At 41.9% G+C, this 18,040-nt stretch overlaps 2 protein-coding genes across 2 annotated transcripts in view; one reads left to right on the forward strand and one right to left on the reverse strand.

Moving 5' to 3' along the window:
* The first annotated feature begins 523 nt into the window (after nucleotides 1–523).
* The window catches only part of LOC117549842 (solute carrier family 22 member 13-like), a 28,413-nt gene continuing 10,896 nt past the window's right edge, over nucleotides 524–18,040 (forward strand). Inside the window, exons 1-5 of the mRNA XM_034221945.1 lie at nucleotides 524–898; nucleotides 1,074–1,177; nucleotides 1,801–1,924; nucleotides 3,834–4,044; nucleotides 6,860–6,866. Coding sequence (XP_034077836.1) covers nucleotides 524–898; nucleotides 1,074–1,177; nucleotides 1,801–1,924; nucleotides 3,834–4,044; nucleotides 6,860–6,866 — 821 coding nt within the window. The remainder of the gene's footprint in view (nucleotides 899–1,073; nucleotides 1,178–1,800; nucleotides 1,925–3,833; nucleotides 4,045–6,859; nucleotides 6,867–18,040) is intronic.
* Nucleotides 4,043–10,000, reverse strand: LOC117549819. The gene is made up of 2 exons (XM_034221914.1): nucleotides 4,244–10,000; nucleotides 4,043–4,120 (listed from the first exon to the last, which is right to left on the reverse strand). Exon 1 carries the CDS (start codon nucleotides 9,825–9,827, stop codon nucleotides 7,014–7,016), a length of 2,814 nt encoding a protein of 937 aa, XP_034077805.1. The 5' UTR covers nucleotides 9,828–10,000; the 3' UTR covers nucleotides 4,043–4,120; nucleotides 4,244–7,013.

Genomic DNA, 18,040 nt, shown 5'->3' on the forward strand with positions numbered 1-18,040 from the left:
TTACAGTAACGGGTTCCTTTGTAACGCGTTAGTCCCGACACTGTTAATGACACACGTTTTGTTTTTTTACATCTGATCATGACTTCAGCACAAATTATTTTCTGTGCTCTTCAAGAATTGGTTTAGCATTGTAAGGCAAGGGAAGTTTATTTATACAGCACCTTTCAACACAAGGCAATTCAGAGTGCTTTACAGAAATGAAAGACATTAAGAAAATGGCAGTTAAAAAGCAAAGATAATAAAATAAACATTAAAAGAAGAAATACATGAATAAAAGTCACAGTGCAGTTTAAGATATGAATAGTTCAATTAAGTCATCATATAACCTCTTGGCATGGGCAGGTTATTAAAGTGTACACTTTATTATTGTTATGTCTGAAGTCCATCGTACTAATCTTATGTCCATGGTTAAATATTAGTTAGTTGGCACCTTTTGCCCACTTCCTTGAGGTATAGCACCTTCAGATTGGCACATCCATCACATCACAGTGAATGTGGCACCACAGCATAGACAAGCATCACTATGAGCAGCTTCGGGAAGATCCTGCGGGAGATCGGGGAGTTTGGTAGCTTTCAGAAACGCTTGTTGGCTGGAATATGCATCCTCAGCATTTTTTCTGCTTTCGACATCGCCGGTCAGGTGTTTGTAGGACTGAACTTCCCACATTCCTGTAACACCGACTGGATCCTGGAGCGAGGACCCAACCTGACGGAGGAGCGACAAAGAAATCTCACCCTCCCACTGAACAGGGATGGAGGCTTTGAGAGCTGTGAGATGTTCACACCTGTGGATCTTGATTTGGAAACCATTGAGGCGTATGGCATCAACAAGACTACAGGATGCACACATGGATGGGACTATGACGCACCTGTTGGGGCGTCTAGCATCGTGACAGAGGTAAATATTAAACACTTTACTATTAAAACTATAAGTAAATGTTTCTGATGTTTGAGAAGCGGTGACCTCATATGCCCTCCTCTATCTGCCTGTGGTGACTGTACTGATAACTTTATAAACAAATACTGCAGTAAGGTCTCTGTTTTTGTTTATTTGTGTCCCCCTCTCACTTCAGTTTGATGTAGTTTGTGACAGGAGGGGTTTGATCGAGGCGTCCCAGTCCATCTCCATGGCCGGAGTTCTGGTTGGAGCGCTGGCTTATGGGGCGATTTCTGACCGGTAAGACACCAAAACACATCCACCTTTTTGTTTGTCTATTTTTTCTTTAAATAGCCTTATCTAATTATTATTATTAATATAAATAATTATGTATTTATCTATGCACGTATGTTATTATCTCTATTTTAGAAAATAACAAAAATAATCTCTAAGATAAGACTTGATTTATCCCGAAGGAAATTGTTGTGCCAGAGCCATACAAATACAACAAACACAGCAGCATGATAGCAAAACTGTACACTAACAGTGCAGTAAAAAGAGCAATTAAATATCTACAGGAAACAGACGGTCACATAATTAATGTAAATATTAACAGTCTTTAGTAGTGCAAATAAACGCAGTGGCAGATACGTAATTGCACGTTATCATAGCACATTGTTAACAATAATAATATTGCACATGTCATATAGCAGCGAGTGTTTTGTAATGATGGTAATGATATTTATATTGCACATAGTGTTGGTGTGGAAGTTCTCAGTTCCCTTTACTGAAGGGTGACGAGTTAAAGAGTTTGATGGCCACTGGGTGGAAAGACCTCCTGTGGTGCTCCGTGGTGGTTAATCTTATCTGTAGTTTATATTGTGTTGAGGTGAAAGCATACGTCTTCTCTCCTCTCCCTGCAGGTTTGGACGGCGCTTCTCGATCCTGCTCTGTGTTTCTCTCCTCCTGTTCTTCAGTGTTGGTTCAGCTTTCTCCCCCAACATCTACGTTTACATGGTTTTCAAATTTCTCTGCGGCACCTCGAGTGTCAACCTTGGGTAGGTTTGTTCTTCCCATCATCATTTTACATTAAACACACACTTTGATAACACATCCAACTTTGAGTTTACCCGCTCTTATTAACTTCCGGTATACTCAGGCCCGCCTTAACCTGCCATCAGGCCCTGGGGCTGATAGGTTTTGTAGGCCCCCTATTTAAACAACAAATCAAAGTCATTTATAGCCTCGGCAGGCTCTGTGATCGCACTTCTCCACTCTGCTCTACGCGCGCCTGGTCCTCTCCTCCAGATGAGTGACGTATCGGACCTCCCTCGTGTATTTGTCTGGTTGCCGTTGGCTCCCCTCCACGTAGCAAGGCCTCGTCGTCCTCTCCATCTCCTCCAACATCCTTCCTGTCTGTTTTTCCTCTCCCGCTACTCCATCGCTATCAGAACCAGACGGCCTACTTGGCTCCGAGGCCGGCACCGCTACCGCTCGGTACAGAACTAATCTGTCCTTCCTCCTCATCCTGGCCTACAGGTTTAGAATAACCTGTAAGCTTCGGCATTTTTTGTAATAGCTGCTTGTCTCGAAACTCCTTTTCCCTCAACAATTTCCTTTCCCGAGCGCCACTCTCAAACTTTTTCTCCTAAACAACCTTCATCTGTCACTCAATCACTCGCAATTTTAATAAGTCACATGTGAAACATATTCTCATTCGCTGTGAAGTGGTGCCCACTGACTGTTATGGAGTCATAATTTTTGAGAAAAATCTCTGGAACCCATTGATCTGATTGATTAGCGGAGCAAATGATCAAAATACTAAGGAGGGAAGATATTTTCGTTTGGATTACTGGTCTGGGGGAAGCTCACGTGTGTGTGTGTGTGTGTGTGTGTGTGTGTATGTATACGTGCGTGTTTGTGTATTTTTGCGTTTGTGTGTATTGTGTTTGTTTCCCGGGGAAAACACTCACGAGAAACACCGGCTGTTGTTATGCCTGCTGTGACGTCAAGTTACTCCGTTCTCCGCTTGTAATTATGCCGTTACAAGCTTCAACGTTGTATTTATCATCTGAATTTGCCGAAACAAGTTTAATATTCTGAAAGCCAAGACTTTGTTTAATTGAAATCAGATGAAAACAAACTGTAATGGACCCTGCCGTGTTATCTATGATTACTATACGCCTTACATTCATAATTTCAGCCGGAGGGAGGGGGAGTGAGTGGCGAGTGAGAGCTGTCATCTTCCCTTTACAAGCTTCAAAAATGTATTTATTGTGTGATTTTGGAAGTAAAAGTTTCATATTCTGAAAGCCAAGACTTTGTTTATTTAAATGTTTTTTAAAAACATCCGAAATAAAAAACTTTTTTATTGGCTCATGATAGGCCCCTGATCTCCGTAGGCCCCTGGGCTTCAGCCCAGGTCAGCCCGTGCATTAAGGCGGCCCTGGGTATACTACTTAATTAATCTTGGTGGTTTGTCAGATTTGACACTATATTTATAGCTGACACTTTTGTGAGTGATGTTGGATGGAAAGGCCATCTCGTGTCACATCTAGGTTCACCAAAGAAGTAAAGATAGGACAGGAAGTAGCAGCTTGGTTTAACTTCAGGTGGTGCACGGACATTATGTTAGATATTAAATTATTACAGATATTAAGGGACAGATGACACTGAGCTGGCAACCTCTACTAAACTCAATTTTCACTCCAAAATGAAACGTAAGAATAGATTAAATCCCAATATGCTCACTTTCAGCTGGTCTGCTCTTGTCATTGATGAAACTGATCTATTAGACACGACTGTCTATACAATTGTAATGATTGTATTACATGCATTTTACTAAACAGACTGTACGTGGTTTGTCATGCTTTGCTTTCGGTTATTTTGTTCATGTATGTCTGTAAGATGTTGCTTTTGTCGGGACCCCATTGAAAACGAGATGGTGCTTCTCAAGGGGTTTATCCTAATACATAAAATGTCTATATATATCTGTGTTACAGGGGTGGAGTGGACTGGTCCCTCTTACGCTGCTCGTTTCACAACAATCACCATAACGTTCTGCGGTGTGGGACTGACCTTACTGTCGGGCATCGCCTATTTAATCCGCGATTGGAGGATCCTGCAGCTGGTGCTCTTCAGTCCTCTTCTAGTCCTCTTTACTCGCTGTAATTCCCTCGAAGCACAGGCAGACACAAGTGGCTTTCTCATAACGGGTTTATTCCTCCGAATCCACCGTGAAAACTACACAAACAAACACACAAACAAACAGTATAAATGACAAACATAGTTTCGTGTTAGACACACAATAACATGCACAGCATGTGAGATAATAAACATAAAAGTAATACAAACACAACAACATACCTCGTTGGGCTGCATGCTCTGTAAACAGAGGGAAGTATTCTTCAGTTCTCTTCACAACTTATATGTATAAGAATACAAAACTAACGGAGCTTTAAGTATCCGTGCATCTTACTCTGAGGGTGCTTCTCATGTTCTCGCTCTCTAACTCACGCGAGAACAGCATAACGAGACGTGAGCTTGGACTTCAAAATAAAAGACGAAATATTGCACGCATGAAACATTACAACAATAATAATTAGTACACTTAGAAAATACACATTACAGTTAAATTATGAACATGTAAAGGCTGCACTTACACTCCCACCAAATCACACATTACTCGTGAGATTTCACACAAAAGATTGTTTGTACAAAGTAAACGCTTTACCCTTTGAAATAGACATTACCTGTAGATAACAACTTAACATGGAATCTCAGGCAACACATTAAACACCTTATTCTGCCTCAAGCAGAGTAACAACCTTGTGTACAGGTCTTTCAAGGAACACAGTCCTAATTGTGGGTTTCCCCTTTTTGTCTAATGTGGTTTGGCTAACCAGTAATTTAAGTTTTCCGACCCTACTATCTGACCCTGGAAAGACTTCTGTGATTTTGGCCAGCTTCCATTCATTACGAGGTGTCAGATCATCCTGTAGAAGGACGATGTCGTTGACCTTCACGTTCCTTCTGTCTTTATGCCACTTTTGTCTTGGCTGTAAGTTCAAAAGATATTCTTTCTTCCATCTTGTCCAAAACTCGTTAGCCAGATACTGCACTCTGCGCCACCTCTTCTTAAGGTAAAGATCTTCTTTTACAAATTGACCAGGTGGAGGAAGAATGATTGTGGACTTCATTGTGAGTATGTGGTTTGGAGTTAAAGGTTCGGGTCCGGATGGATCATTCAAATGTTCTGCTGTGAGTGGTCTGCTGTTAATGATAGCCAAGACTTCATACAGGAAAATCCTCAGGGAGGTGCTGTCGAGCCTTTGTGCTGATTTATCCAGAATAGCTGTAAGAACACTTCTTATAGTTCTTATTTGCCTTTCCCAGACACCACCCATGTGACTTGCAGCTGGAGGGTTCATAAGAAACTCACATCCTAGATCCTTCACTCTTTCTTGATCCGTTCCTTTCATGAGTTCTGCAAACTCTCTTCTTGCACCAACAAAATTAGTGCCTTGGTCACATCTCAATTGACGAACATTACCTCTAATGGCCATGAATGCTCTTAAAGCATTGATAAATGCATCAGTAGTCATGTCATCGATCATCTCTATATGTATGGCTCTTGAACATAAACAGGTAAGTAAGAGACCATATTTTTTGAGATCCTTCCTTCCGTCCTTAACATAGATCGGACCAAAGCAGTCTATGCCAGTATAGGTAAAGGGCGGACTGATTTCCGTTCTGTCCTGAGGTAAGTCACCCATTCTTTGCTCTTCAGGACGTCTTCTGTACTTTCTGCACTTGACACAGTTAAAGATGTGCGCAGAGACCGCACTGCTGCATCCCAGGATCCACCATCCATTAGCTCGCAGTTCGTTCATCGTCATTCCACGTCCCTGATGATGTTGTCTTTCGTGAAGGCGCTTGATAAGCAAAGCTGATACATAATTTTTCTTTGGCAGTATAGCCGGATGCTTAACATGTGGGTGCAATGAAGCTTGACTTAAGCGTCCTCCCACCCTCAGGATACCTTCTTCATCCAGGAATGGATTCAGCTTGAACAGGTTACTGTCTTTGGCCTTGGTAACTGCTTTCATTTGTTTCAAGCTCTTTAGCTCATCTGAGAAGGACTCCTTTTGAACTAGCTGGATGATGAAAAGTTCTGCTTCTTTCCTTTCTTCGATGGTTGTACATTCATTGGTTCTTTGTTTCGTACCTTGGTGTTCTTTGGCATGTCGTTTCAGTCTTGCAATTGCTCTTACTACCCTTGACCAATCAGAGAATTTCTGTAAGCGATCCAATAATGACCCGTCTTCTTTTGCCTTTGTGTTGCACACGATAGCCTTGCGAATTTCAGGATCATCCTCATTGATTTCTCCCACCTTGCATTCTCTTACAGGTAGGTCCTTTTGCCAAAGAAACGTTGGTCCTGTGAACCAGTTTGAAGTCTTCAGTTGCTTTGCAGTTAAACCTCGAGAGGCATGATCTGCTGGATTGTCTTCTGAAGCAACATAAGCCCATTGTTCAGGCTTCGTGCTGGACTTGATTCTCTGTATGCGGTTAGCTACGAACACTTGAAACCTTCTGGCGTCATTGTTTATGTAGCCAAGAACAACTTTTGAATCTGTCCAAAATAATTCTTTAAGGTCTTGGATTTCCAACTCTTTCCTGAGCATGTCGCTGGTTCTCACTGCAACAACTGCAGCAGAGAGTTCCAGTCTTGGTATAGTTGTAACTTTGGTTGGTGAAACTCTAGACTTTCCCATTACCAGACAGCAATGGACTTCATTTGACTTGTTAATGGCTCGAAGGTAAGTACATTCACCATATCCCGAGACACTTGCGTCCGCAAAGTGATGAAGTTCATAAGTCTTGACATTACCGAAACTTGAAGGTAAGAAGCATCTTTTAATTTGCATCTCAGCCAGATTGGGTAGATCTCTGTTCCAGGACTCCCACTGAGGTCTTAAGTTCTCTGGTAGATCTTCATCCCATCCGATCTTGTCTCTGCACATTTGCTGGAGTATCTGTTTACCCAAGAGGATGAAGGGTGCCATGAACCCCAGGGGATCATACACGGAGGCTACGGTAGAGAGCACACCTCTTCTTGTTAGAGGATTGGGTTTTACTTGAACTCTGAACTTGAATGAGTCAGATGTGACACTCCTAGAGCTCTCTCCATATGCGATGAACTTAAAGCCATGTCAAGATCTTTAACTGCTGCACGTTCTTCTTCTGGGATGGTCGCCGTCACATTCTCATTGTTAGAAACAAACTTGTGGAGTCTTAACTTCCCAGTGCAGCAAAGTTCTCTGGATTCTTTGACAAGTTGAATGGCTTCTTTCTCAGTTTCAACGCTTACCAACCCATCGTCGACGTAGAAGTTTCCTTGAATGAAGCGCACGGCGTCTTCACTGAACTGACCCTGCCCTTGTGCTGCCAGATGTTTTAAGCCGAAGTTGGCACAGCCAGGAGACGATGCTGCTCCAAACAAGTGGACCTTCATTCTGTAGATGGATGGTTTGGTTTCTAAGTTTCCGCTCTCCCACCACAGGAATCTTAGATAATCTTGATCTTCCCCTTTCACATGAAACTGGTGGAACATTCTTTCGACGTCACACATGACAGCAAAAGAACCTTTGCGAAAGCGACACAGTACACCCACCAACGTGTTTGTCAGATCAGGACCAGTGAGCAGATGGTCGTTGAGGGATGTTTCCTGGTACTTGGCAGAACAGTCGAATACTACTCGTATTTTTCCTGGTTTCTGTGGATGATAAACTCCATGGTGAGGAATGTACCAGGCTGGATTGTTGTTGATTTCTTCCTCAGGGACCTTCTCTGCGTCACCACGTAAAATGATGTCATCCATGAAGTTGACGTAGTCCTTGTAGTACTTCTGATCCTTTTTAAGTCTTCTTTCAAGACAATTTAGGCGGTGTACTGCGCACGTCTTGTTGTTAGGTAATTTTGGTCTTTCGCCTTTGAATGGTAATGGCATTTCGTAGTGACCATTCTCTTTGTGTGTGATGCTTTCTCTTAACTTCGACAGGAACTTGAGATCTTCTTGGGACACAGAATCCTCTTCTCCAACTCTTTCTGAGAAGTCTGATTCGAGGATTTTTATGATTTCTGAGGGAGTAATGTCTTTAACTTTGTTTCGGCTCACATAGTGTACTTCAGTTTTGAGACTGAGAGAAGGTTCTACACCTGGTGTCACTTGTCTTACTACTATGCGATGGCTAACATCAATGGCGTCTCCGTAATCTAGACAGGGATTCAAGTTTCCGACAATACTCCATCCAAGGTCTGTACGTTGTGCGTAAGGTTGATTTTCTTTGCCAAACACAACTTCTCTTGGAAGTAAAGCTTGTGAGCAGTTGTACCCTATGAGCAGACCCACTTCACAGTCTTGCAGAGGTGCAATCTCTCCTTGGAGGTGCTCTAGATGAGACCAAGCTTTTGCAGTTTCATCTGTTGGTATGCGAGTTCTGTTGGCTGGAATGAAGTCACGTGTATAGACTGGTGGTAAGGGAATCTTTTTACCGGAGTAAAAGCCTCTGACTTGTAGGTTGTTCACTCTTTGAGCGCTTATAACTGTGGTTCTTGAGGTCATAGTAGATAGCTTGAGCTTGACTTGTTGTTTACTTGCTTCCAAAGCCTCAGCTACTTCACTTAGCACAAATGTTGTGTCACTTTGAGAATCCAACAGAGCGTATACAAGGATTTCTTCTGCTGGTTGACATGTGGATGAAAGCCAGACTGGAATTATAGCAGCTGTTTGCGTGTTACCTTCACCAAGTATTACTCTGTTGGAAGTAGCCGCTGTGGTTCTTTCTTCTTGTTGTGTTGGTTGAAGTCTTTCTTTGTATCTTTCTTGATTTGTACGCTCTTCATGCAGACAGGTAGGATGTTGCTTCTTGCACACTTCACATACACTCCTACTGTGGCAGCTCCTTGACTGATGGCCAGTCTCGAGACATCCAAAGCATAGCTTCTGAGCTTGAATGTACTTAATTCTGTCTGGAACAGCTTGCTCCATGAACTTCCTGCAATTGTGCAAGGAATGCCAATTCTTCTTACACAGAATACATGTTAAGACGGTGTTTTCGTCTGAACTTGTGGTCAGTGTCTTTGCTGCAAAGCTTTGTTGTCTTTGAGATTTGGTGTTTCCAGCTTCACCTTGCTTCAGTGATTGCAATGATGTGACAGGGTTACAGGCAATATTTGCTTCTCTTGTCAAAAACTTTACAAATTGGCTGAAGGAGGGAAATTGTTTACTGTCTTCTTGGACTTCAGTAACCTTCCGATTCCAGCTTGCAGTTAGCCAATCTGGTAATTTTGAAAGTATTTGCCTGTTTTCATTACAGTCATTCAAGATTTCTAATGCCTTGATATGGACCATGGCAGCCTCGCAACTACGGAGAAAGTCTGCAAAATCTCTGAGCTCAAAGCTGTCCTTAGATCCTATCTTGGGCCACGATTGAAGCTTGTCTCTATAGGCTTTTGCAATTGTAAATGGATTCCCATATCTCTCCTCCAAAATCTCCCATGCTGCAACATAGGCAGATTTGGTTCCGAGCAGGAAATAACCATCAAGTGCTTTCTTAGCTTGTCCACCAACATATCTCCTTAAGTAGTATATATTTTCTTTGTCTTGGATGTTCTTCTGGTCAATCAGTATTTCAAATGAAAGTTTCCAGTCATTGTATTTCAATGCATCCCCACTGAATACTGAGGGTTCAGGAACTGGAATTCTGTTGGCAGTTAAGGCACCAGCTAGCACCTTAACAAGCTCTGCTGTACTTTCACTTGAGGAAGTAGTGACAACCTGTCGTTGAGGACTTGTGGGAGCAGGCACTGGGTTACTTACCAGATCCCTCTCTATCACGTCTTTCCATTCTTCTTTAATGGACTCTTCTTGGTCATACACTTGCATTCTTGCTCGTGCTGCATTTAAATCTTTTACTGCTTCCAAATGCTGTATTTTTCTCCGTTTGTCATCCAGAGTCTGTTGTAGAGCTACATGCTCTTCTTCTAGGCGAGCTTTAATTTTAGCTTCCTCTTCCTCGCTTTCTGAACGATGTCTTAACTCTTCTGATTCTCTTTTTGAACGACGTCTTATGGCTGCAGTCTCTTGATCAGCTATCTTTCTTTTAGCTTCTGCTTCCAGGCGCTGAATCTCCAAATGTTCTTTTTCTTGTTCTTGTAACACTTTCAGAACAGCTTGGCTTGCAGCAGCCTCAGCAGCTTCTTGTCGCTTCACAGAAGACTGGTTCGATTGCTTGGAGTTGCTTTTCGAAGAAGAAGTGTAGGTGCTTGAGTTAAAGAGAGAACCTGCTTCAGGCCAATCTTTCTTTTCTCCTTCTGGAACCTTTCCATCCAGGAGACTTGAGGCTCTGATGATGACAAACTTAGAAATCTCTGCACACAGATCCACTCTTCGACGCGTGTCCTGGTCTGGAGTTGAGATTGTACGCAGATCCTCATAAACATGTTGGACATCTTCTGACAAACTTGTGACATCATGAATTATGTCATTAAGGCGAGACACGGCAGGCAAAAACATCGTTTTTCAAGTACTGGTCAATTTGAGCTATTTTGATTCTATAACATGTTTTCTTTCAGGCTTTTGGAAGGAAAACGTACAAAATACACATTTAAGTGTTTATTTTACTATAGTTTGTCTATTTGCGTCTGTAGATTTATCCTAAATTCACCAAAAGTTAGCATTCTAACGTAACATAAAGTACCGCGACCGCTGTGTGCACCATGTCATCAGAGATATCGTTGGAAAGCTGTGTCTCTCCTGCACAATCGCATCGGATCCAAATATGGTCATTTCCTTTGTATCAGCAGCCAATCGTGAAAGCACAAAGGGGTCTTAAACCAAGAAACGAAATCTCATTGGCTGGTGTCAATTTCTGACAACGTGATTCGTTCAGATGCGTCACGTGGTGTGCTAAAACACTTCCTGGTTAGCTTTCCGCTAGAAATTGAAATCTCAAAATAGCAAAAGAACGGGGAAAAAACTTTCACAGAGAAGACGACAACAATTGTCACTTGCACGAAGCAAGGTTATACAAAAAACAAATGACTCCGAACATGAAATACCTTCACGGAGTGCGTCGAGGCGCAAGCTGTCATCCAAAGAACAGGAGGGTTTAGCTAGCGCCTCACTACAATCTTTAAAGGTCGTTTTCTCAAAATGAGTTTTTTCTCCTACTCTGAGTTCGAAATTTCAACTTCAGTAGCACGTAGATACACCAAACCTTCCAGTTATATTCCTATCAATATTATGAAGGCTTTTACAGAAGGGTTTGTTCATATATCATTCATAGCCTGAATTATACAACATTGTATACCTAAAACATGGCGAAAATTGATATTTTAGTGCTGTTGACAGTATTTTCTGATTTATGGAGTGATAAAAAGAGATATCCAATATCCCTTCTGTAAAAGCCTTAGATACTAATATGACTACAAAATGAAACAAGAATTTTGAACCTGGCTTTATCCAAAGTTCAGATTTCGATTCCTGAAATGTGTTAAAATATGTGCATATTTCATGAGATAATGGATAATTTGTATATTTAAACATGCTATTTCAGAACACTTGTAATACAAAAAAACAATTGCCTTATTGTAAGTATTTAACTGGAGAAATTTCTAGCTGATACTTTTAAGTTAAAAAAATTACCCTATTCACCTGGGGTGTCTCGCCTTAAGCAAATCTTCAGACAAAGACTCTGTTGTTTGAGATAATGGCCGCTTAGCTGTTTTCACTTGTGTTCTCCATTTCTCATAATTGTAGTTGAACTTTTGTAGGAGCGTTTTCATTTGTTCTTCTTGCATTTCTCTACCCTTTTCTGTAGGAGTTTTAGTTCTTTGACCTCTTCTTAGCTGCTGTGCTTCAGTGTTATCCACAGCTTCGTATTGGGGCCCTGCTCTTTCCCTAACCTGAATTGTAGGCTCACTAGACTTAGACATTAGTAATCACTACTTTAAAGTGACTCACTTTTATAAACAGCAAAATGCAGTTAAACCTTTTAATGAACTTTCAACACTTACTCAAATGTAAGTGTGACTTAAATGTACCCTATAAGACTTCAATAGAGGTAGAAATGCACTTAAAATAGAAAATGTGCAAAAAACAGCTTAATTGAACTTTACACCTTTCAAAAATATACTCAAAAATAAGACTTCAGAACTTCAATGAAATAACTTTCACTTAGTATTCCCAAAAACACACTTTGAATTAGAAATTGGAAATAAAAACACTTGTGTTCCCTTTAACTTTACGCCTTAATTAACAAGCCTTAGTAAAATGACATGGGCAAATAAGTCAAAACGCTAACCACACACGCTACTATAGTTGGCACTCACGGTAATAATGGTTTAGCAAACCTTTACAGAAGCCCTTTACTCGGATCACTATTGATTTCTTAGTGTCCAAGTTCTTTGTGGCTCTGTCTTGAAGCGTTGCTCTTTTAAGAACTGCGCGCGTCGTCCACTTCTGTGTGTGCATGCGTAGTTTCTCCCTCCTCCGGCGGCCATTTGAAGACAGCCTCGTGCTCAGTCCGTGATCCTCTGAAGTTGCCGCTTCGTCAATTAAGACACACTCGCGTCGATGGACAGTCGAGTTTTCACTGTAATTCCCTCGAAGCACAGGGCAGACACAAGTGGCTTTCTCATAACGGGTTATTCCTCCGAATCCACCGTGAAAACTACACAAACAAACAGTATAAAATGACAACATAGTTTCGTGTTAGACACACAATAACATGCACAGCATGTGAGATAATAAACATAAAAGTAATACAAACACAACAACATACCTCGTTGGGCTTGCATGCTCTGTAAACAGAGGGAAGTATTCTTCAGTTCTCTTCACAACTTATATGTATAAGAATACAAAACTAACGGAGCTTTAAGTATCCGTGCATCTTACTCTGAGGGTGCTTCTCATGTTCTCGCTCTCTAACTCACGCGAGAACAGCATAACGAGACGTGAGCTTGGACTTCAAAATAAAAGACGAAATATTGCACGCATGAAACATTACAACAATAATAATTAGTACACTTAGAAAATACACATTACAGTTAAATTATGAACATGTAAAGGCTGCACTTACACTCCCACCAAATCACACATTACTCGTGAGATTTCACACAAAAGATTGTTTGTACAAAGTAAACGCTTTACCCTTTGAAATAGACATTACCTGTAGATAACAACTTAACATGGAATCTCAGGCAACACATTAAACACCTTATTCTGCCTCAAGCAGAGTAACAACCTTGTGTACAGGTCTTTCAAGGAACACAGTCCTAATTGTGGGTTTCCCCTTTTTGTCTAATGTGGTTTGGCTAACCAGTAATTTAAGTTTTCCGACCCTACTATCTGACCCTGGAAAGACTTCTGTGATTTTGGCCAGCTTCCATTCATTACGAGGTGTCAGATCATCCCTGTAGAAGGACGATGTCGTTGACCTTCACGTTCCTTCTGTCTTTATGCCACTTTTGTCTTGGCTGTAAGTTCAAAAGATATTCTTTCTTCCATCTTGTCCAAACTCGTTAGCCAGATACTGCACTCTGCGCCACCTCTTCTTAAGGTAAAGATCTTCTTTTACAAATTGACCAGGTGGAGGAAGAATGATTGTGGACTTCATTGTGAGTATGTGGTTTGGAGTTAAAGGTTCGGGGTCCGGATGGATCATTCAAATGTTCTGCTGTGAGTGGTCTGCTGTTAATGATAGCCAAGACTTCATACAGGAAAGTCCTTAGGGAGGTGCTGTCGAGCCTTTGTGCTGATTTATCCAGAATAGCTGTAAGAACACTTCTTATAGTTCTTATTTGCCTTTCCCAGACACCACCCATGTGACTTGCAGCTGGAGGGTTCATAAGAAACTCACATCCTAGATCCTTCACTCTTTCTTGATCCGTTCCTTTCATGAGTTCTGCAAACTCTCTTCTTGCACCAACAAAATTAGTGCCTTGGTCACATCTCAATTGACGAACATTACCTCTAATGGCCATGAATGCTCTTAAAGCATTGATAAATGCATCAGTAGTCATGTCATCGATCATCTCTATATGTATGGCTCTTGAACATAAACAGGTAAGTAAGAGACCATATTTTTTGAGATCCTTCCGTCCTTAACATAGATCGGACCAAAGCAGTCTATGCCAGTATAGGTAAAGGGCGGACTGATTTCCGTTCTGTCCTGAGGTAAGTCACCCATTCTTTGCTCTTCAGGACGTCTTCTGTACTTTCTGCACTTGACACAGTTAAAGATGTGCGCCGAGACCGCACTGCTGCATCCCAGGATCCACCATCCATTAGCTCGCAGTTCGTTCATCGTCATCTGATGATGTTGTCTTTCGTGAATGTGCTTGATAAGCAAAGCTGATACATGATTTTTCTTTGGCAGTATAGCCGGATGCTTAACATGTGGGTGCAATGAAGCTTGACTTAAGCGTCCTCCCACCCTCAGGATACCTTCTTCATCCAGGAATGGATTCAGCTTGAACAGGTTACTGTCTTTGGCCTTGGTAACTGCTTTCATTTGTTTCAAGCTCTTTAGCTCATCTGAGAAGGACTCCTTTTGAACTAGCTGGATGATGAAAAGTTCTGCTTCTTTCCTTTCTTCGATGGTTTTACATTCATTGGTTCTTTGTTTCGTACCTTGGTGTTCTTTGGCATGTCGTTTCAGTCTTGCAATTGCTCTTACTACCCTTGACCAATCAGAGAATTTCTGTAAGCGATCCAATAATGACCTGTCTTCTTTTGCCTTTGTGTTGCACACGATAGCCTTGCGAATTTCAGGATCATCCTCATTGATTTCTCCCACCTTGCATTCTCTTACAGGTAGGTCCTTTTGCCAAAGAAACGTTGGTCCTGTGAACCAGTTTGAAGTCTTCAGTTGCTTTGCAGTTAAACCTCGAGAGGCATGATCTGCTGGATTGTCTTCTGAAGCAACATAAGCCCATTGTTCAGGCTTCGTGCTGGACTTGATTCTCTGTATGCGGTTAGCTACGAACACTTGAAACCTTCTGGCGTCATTGTTTATGTAGCCAAGAACAACTTTTGAATCTGTCCAAAATAATTCTTTAAGGTCTTGGATTTCCAACTCTTTCCTGAGCATGTCGCTGGTTCTCACTGCAACAACTGCAGCAGAGAGTTCCAGTCTTGGTATAGTTGTAACTTTGGTTGGTGAAACTCTAGACTTTCCCATTACCAGACAGCAATGGACTTCATTTGACTTGTTAATGGCTCGAAGGTAAGTACATTCACCATATCCCGAGACACTTGCGTCCGCAAAGTGATGAAGTTCATAAGTCTTGACATTACCGAAACTTGAAGGTAAGAAGCATCTTTTAATTTGCATCTCAGCCAGATTGGGTAGATCTCTGTTCCAGGACTCCCACTGAGGTCTTAAGTTCTCTGGTAGATCTTCATCCCATCCGATCTTGTCTCTGCACATTTGCTGGAGTATCTGTTTACCCAAGAGGATGAAGGGTGCCATGAACCCCAGGGGATCATACACGGAGGCTACGGTAGAGAGCACACCTCTTCTTGTTAGAGGATTGGGTTTTACTTGAACTCTGAACTTGAATGAGTCAGATGTGACACTCCTAGAGCTCTCTCCATATGCGGTGAACTTAAAGCCATGTCAAGATCTTTAACTGCTGCACGTTCTTCTTCTCGGATGGTCGCCGTCACATTCTCATTGTTAGAAACAAACTTGTGGAGTCTTAACTTCCCAGTGCAGCAAAGTTCTCTGGATTCTTTGACAAGTTGAATGGCTTCTTTCTCAGTTTCAACGCTTACCAACCCATCGTCGACGTAGAAGTTTCCTTGAATGAAGCGCACGGCGTCTTCACTGAACTGACCCTGCCCTTGTGCTGCCAGATGTTTTAAGCCGAAGTTGGCACAGCCAGGAGACGATGCTGCTCCAAACAAGTGGACCTTCATTCTGTAGATGGATGGTTTGGTTTCTAAGTTTCCGCTCTCCCACCACAGGAATCTTAGATAATCTTGATCTTCCCCTTTCACGTGAAACTGGTGGAACATTCTTTCGACGTCACACATGACAGCAATATAACCTTTGCGAAAGCGACACAGTACACCCACCAACGTGTTTGTCAGATCAGGACCAGTGAGCAGATGGTCGTTGAGGGATGTTTCCTGGTACTTGGCAGAACAGTCGAATACTACTCGTATTTTTCCTGGTTTCTGTGGATGATAAACTCCATGGTGAGGAATGTACCAGGCTGGATTGTTGTTGATTTCTTCCTCAGGGACCTTCTCTGCGTCACCACGTAAAACGATGTCATCCATGAAGTTGACGTAGTCCTTGTAGTACTTCTGATCCTTTTTAAGTCTTCTTTCAAGACAATTTAGGCGGTGTACTGCGCACGTCTTGTTGTTAGGTAATTTTGGTCTTTCGCCTTTGAATGGTAATGGCATTTCGTAGTGACCATTCTTTTTGTGTGTGATGCTTTCTCTTAACTTCGACAGGAACTTGAGATCTTCTTGGGACTCAGAATCCTCTTCTCCAACTCTTTCTGAGAAGTCTGATTCGAGGATTTTTATGATTTCTGAGGGAGTAATGTCTTTAACTTTGTTTCGGCTCACATAGTGTACTTCAGTTTTGAGACTGAGAGAAGGTTCTACACCTGGTGTCACTTGTCTTACTACTATGCGATGGCTAACACCAATGGCGTCTCCGTAATCTAGACAGGGATTCAAGTTTCCGACAATACTCCATCCAAGATCTGTACGTTGTGCGTAAGGTTGATTTTCTTTGCCAAACACAACTTCTCTTGGAAGTAAAGCTTGTGAGCAGTTGTATCCTATGAGCAGACCCACTTCACAGTCTTGCAGAGGTGCAATCTCTCCTTGGAGGTGCTCTAGATGAGACCAAGCTTTTGCAGTTTCATCTGTTGGTATGCGAGTTCTGTTGGCTGGAATGAAGTCACGTGTATAGACTGGTGGCAAGGGAATCTTTTTACCGGAGTAAAAGCCTCTGACTTGTAGGTTGTTCACTCTTTGAGCGCTTATAACTGTGGTTCTTGAGGTCATAGTAGATAGCTTGAGCTTGACTTGTTGTTTACTTGCTTCCAAAGCCTCAGCTACTTCACTTAGCACAAATGTTGTATCACTTTGAGAATCCAACAGAGCGTATACAAGGATTTCTTCTGCTGGTTGACATGTGGATGAAAGCCAGACTGGAATTATAGCAGCTGTTTGTGTATTACCTTCACCAAGTATTACTCTGTTGGAAGTAGCCGCTGTGGTTATTTCTTCTTGTTGTGTTGGTTGAAGTCTTTCTTTGTATCTTTCTTGATTTGTACGCTCTTCATGCAGACAGGTAGGATGTTGCTTCTTGCACACTTCACATACACTCCTACTGTGGCAGCTGCTTGACTGATGGCCAGTCTCGAGACATCCAAAGCATAGCTTCTGAGCTTGAATGTACTTAATTCTGTCTGGAACAGCTTGCTCCATGAACTTCCTGCAATTGTGCAAGGAATGCCAATTCTTCTTACACAGAATACATGTTAAGACGGTGTTTTCGTCTGAACTTGTGGTCAGTGTCTTTGCTGCAAAGCTTTGTTGTCTTTGAGATTTGGTGTTTCCAGCTTCACCTTGCTTCAGTGATTGCAATGATGTGACAGGGTTACAGGCAATCTTTGCTTCTCTTGTCAAAAACTTTACAAATTGGCTGAAGGAGGGAAATTGTTTACTGTCTTCTTGGACTTCAGTAACCTTCCGATTCCAGCTTGCAGTTAGCCAATCTGGTAATTTTGAAAGTATTTGCCTGTTTTCATTACAGTCATTCAAGATCTCTAATGCCTTGATATGGACCATGGCAGCCTCGCAACTACGGAGAAAGTCTGCAAAATCTCTGAGCTCAAAGCTGTCCTTAGATCCTATCTTGGGCCACGATTGAAGCTTGTCTCTATAGGCTTTTGCAATTGTAAATGGATTCCCATATCTCTCCTCCAAAATCTCCCATGCTGCAACATAGGCAGATTTGGTTCCGAGCAGGAAATAACCATCAAGTGCTTTCTTAGCTTGTCCACCAACATATCTCCTTAAGTAGTATATCTTTTCTTTGTCTTGGATGTTCTTCTGGTCAATCA

This window comes from Gymnodraco acuticeps, unplaced genomic scaffold (genome assembly GCF_902827175.1).
Source record: "Gymnodraco acuticeps unplaced genomic scaffold, fGymAcu1.1, whole genome shotgun sequence".
NCBI lineage: Eukaryota > Metazoa > Chordata > Actinopteri > Perciformes > Bathydraconidae > Gymnodraco > Gymnodraco acuticeps.

Excerpts from the sequence above, each read along its gene's own strand:
- LOC117549819 (XM_034221914.1), bottom strand. The coding sequence starts at position 9,827 with ATGCAAGTGTATGACCAAGAAGAGTCCATTAAAGAAGAATGGAAAGAC.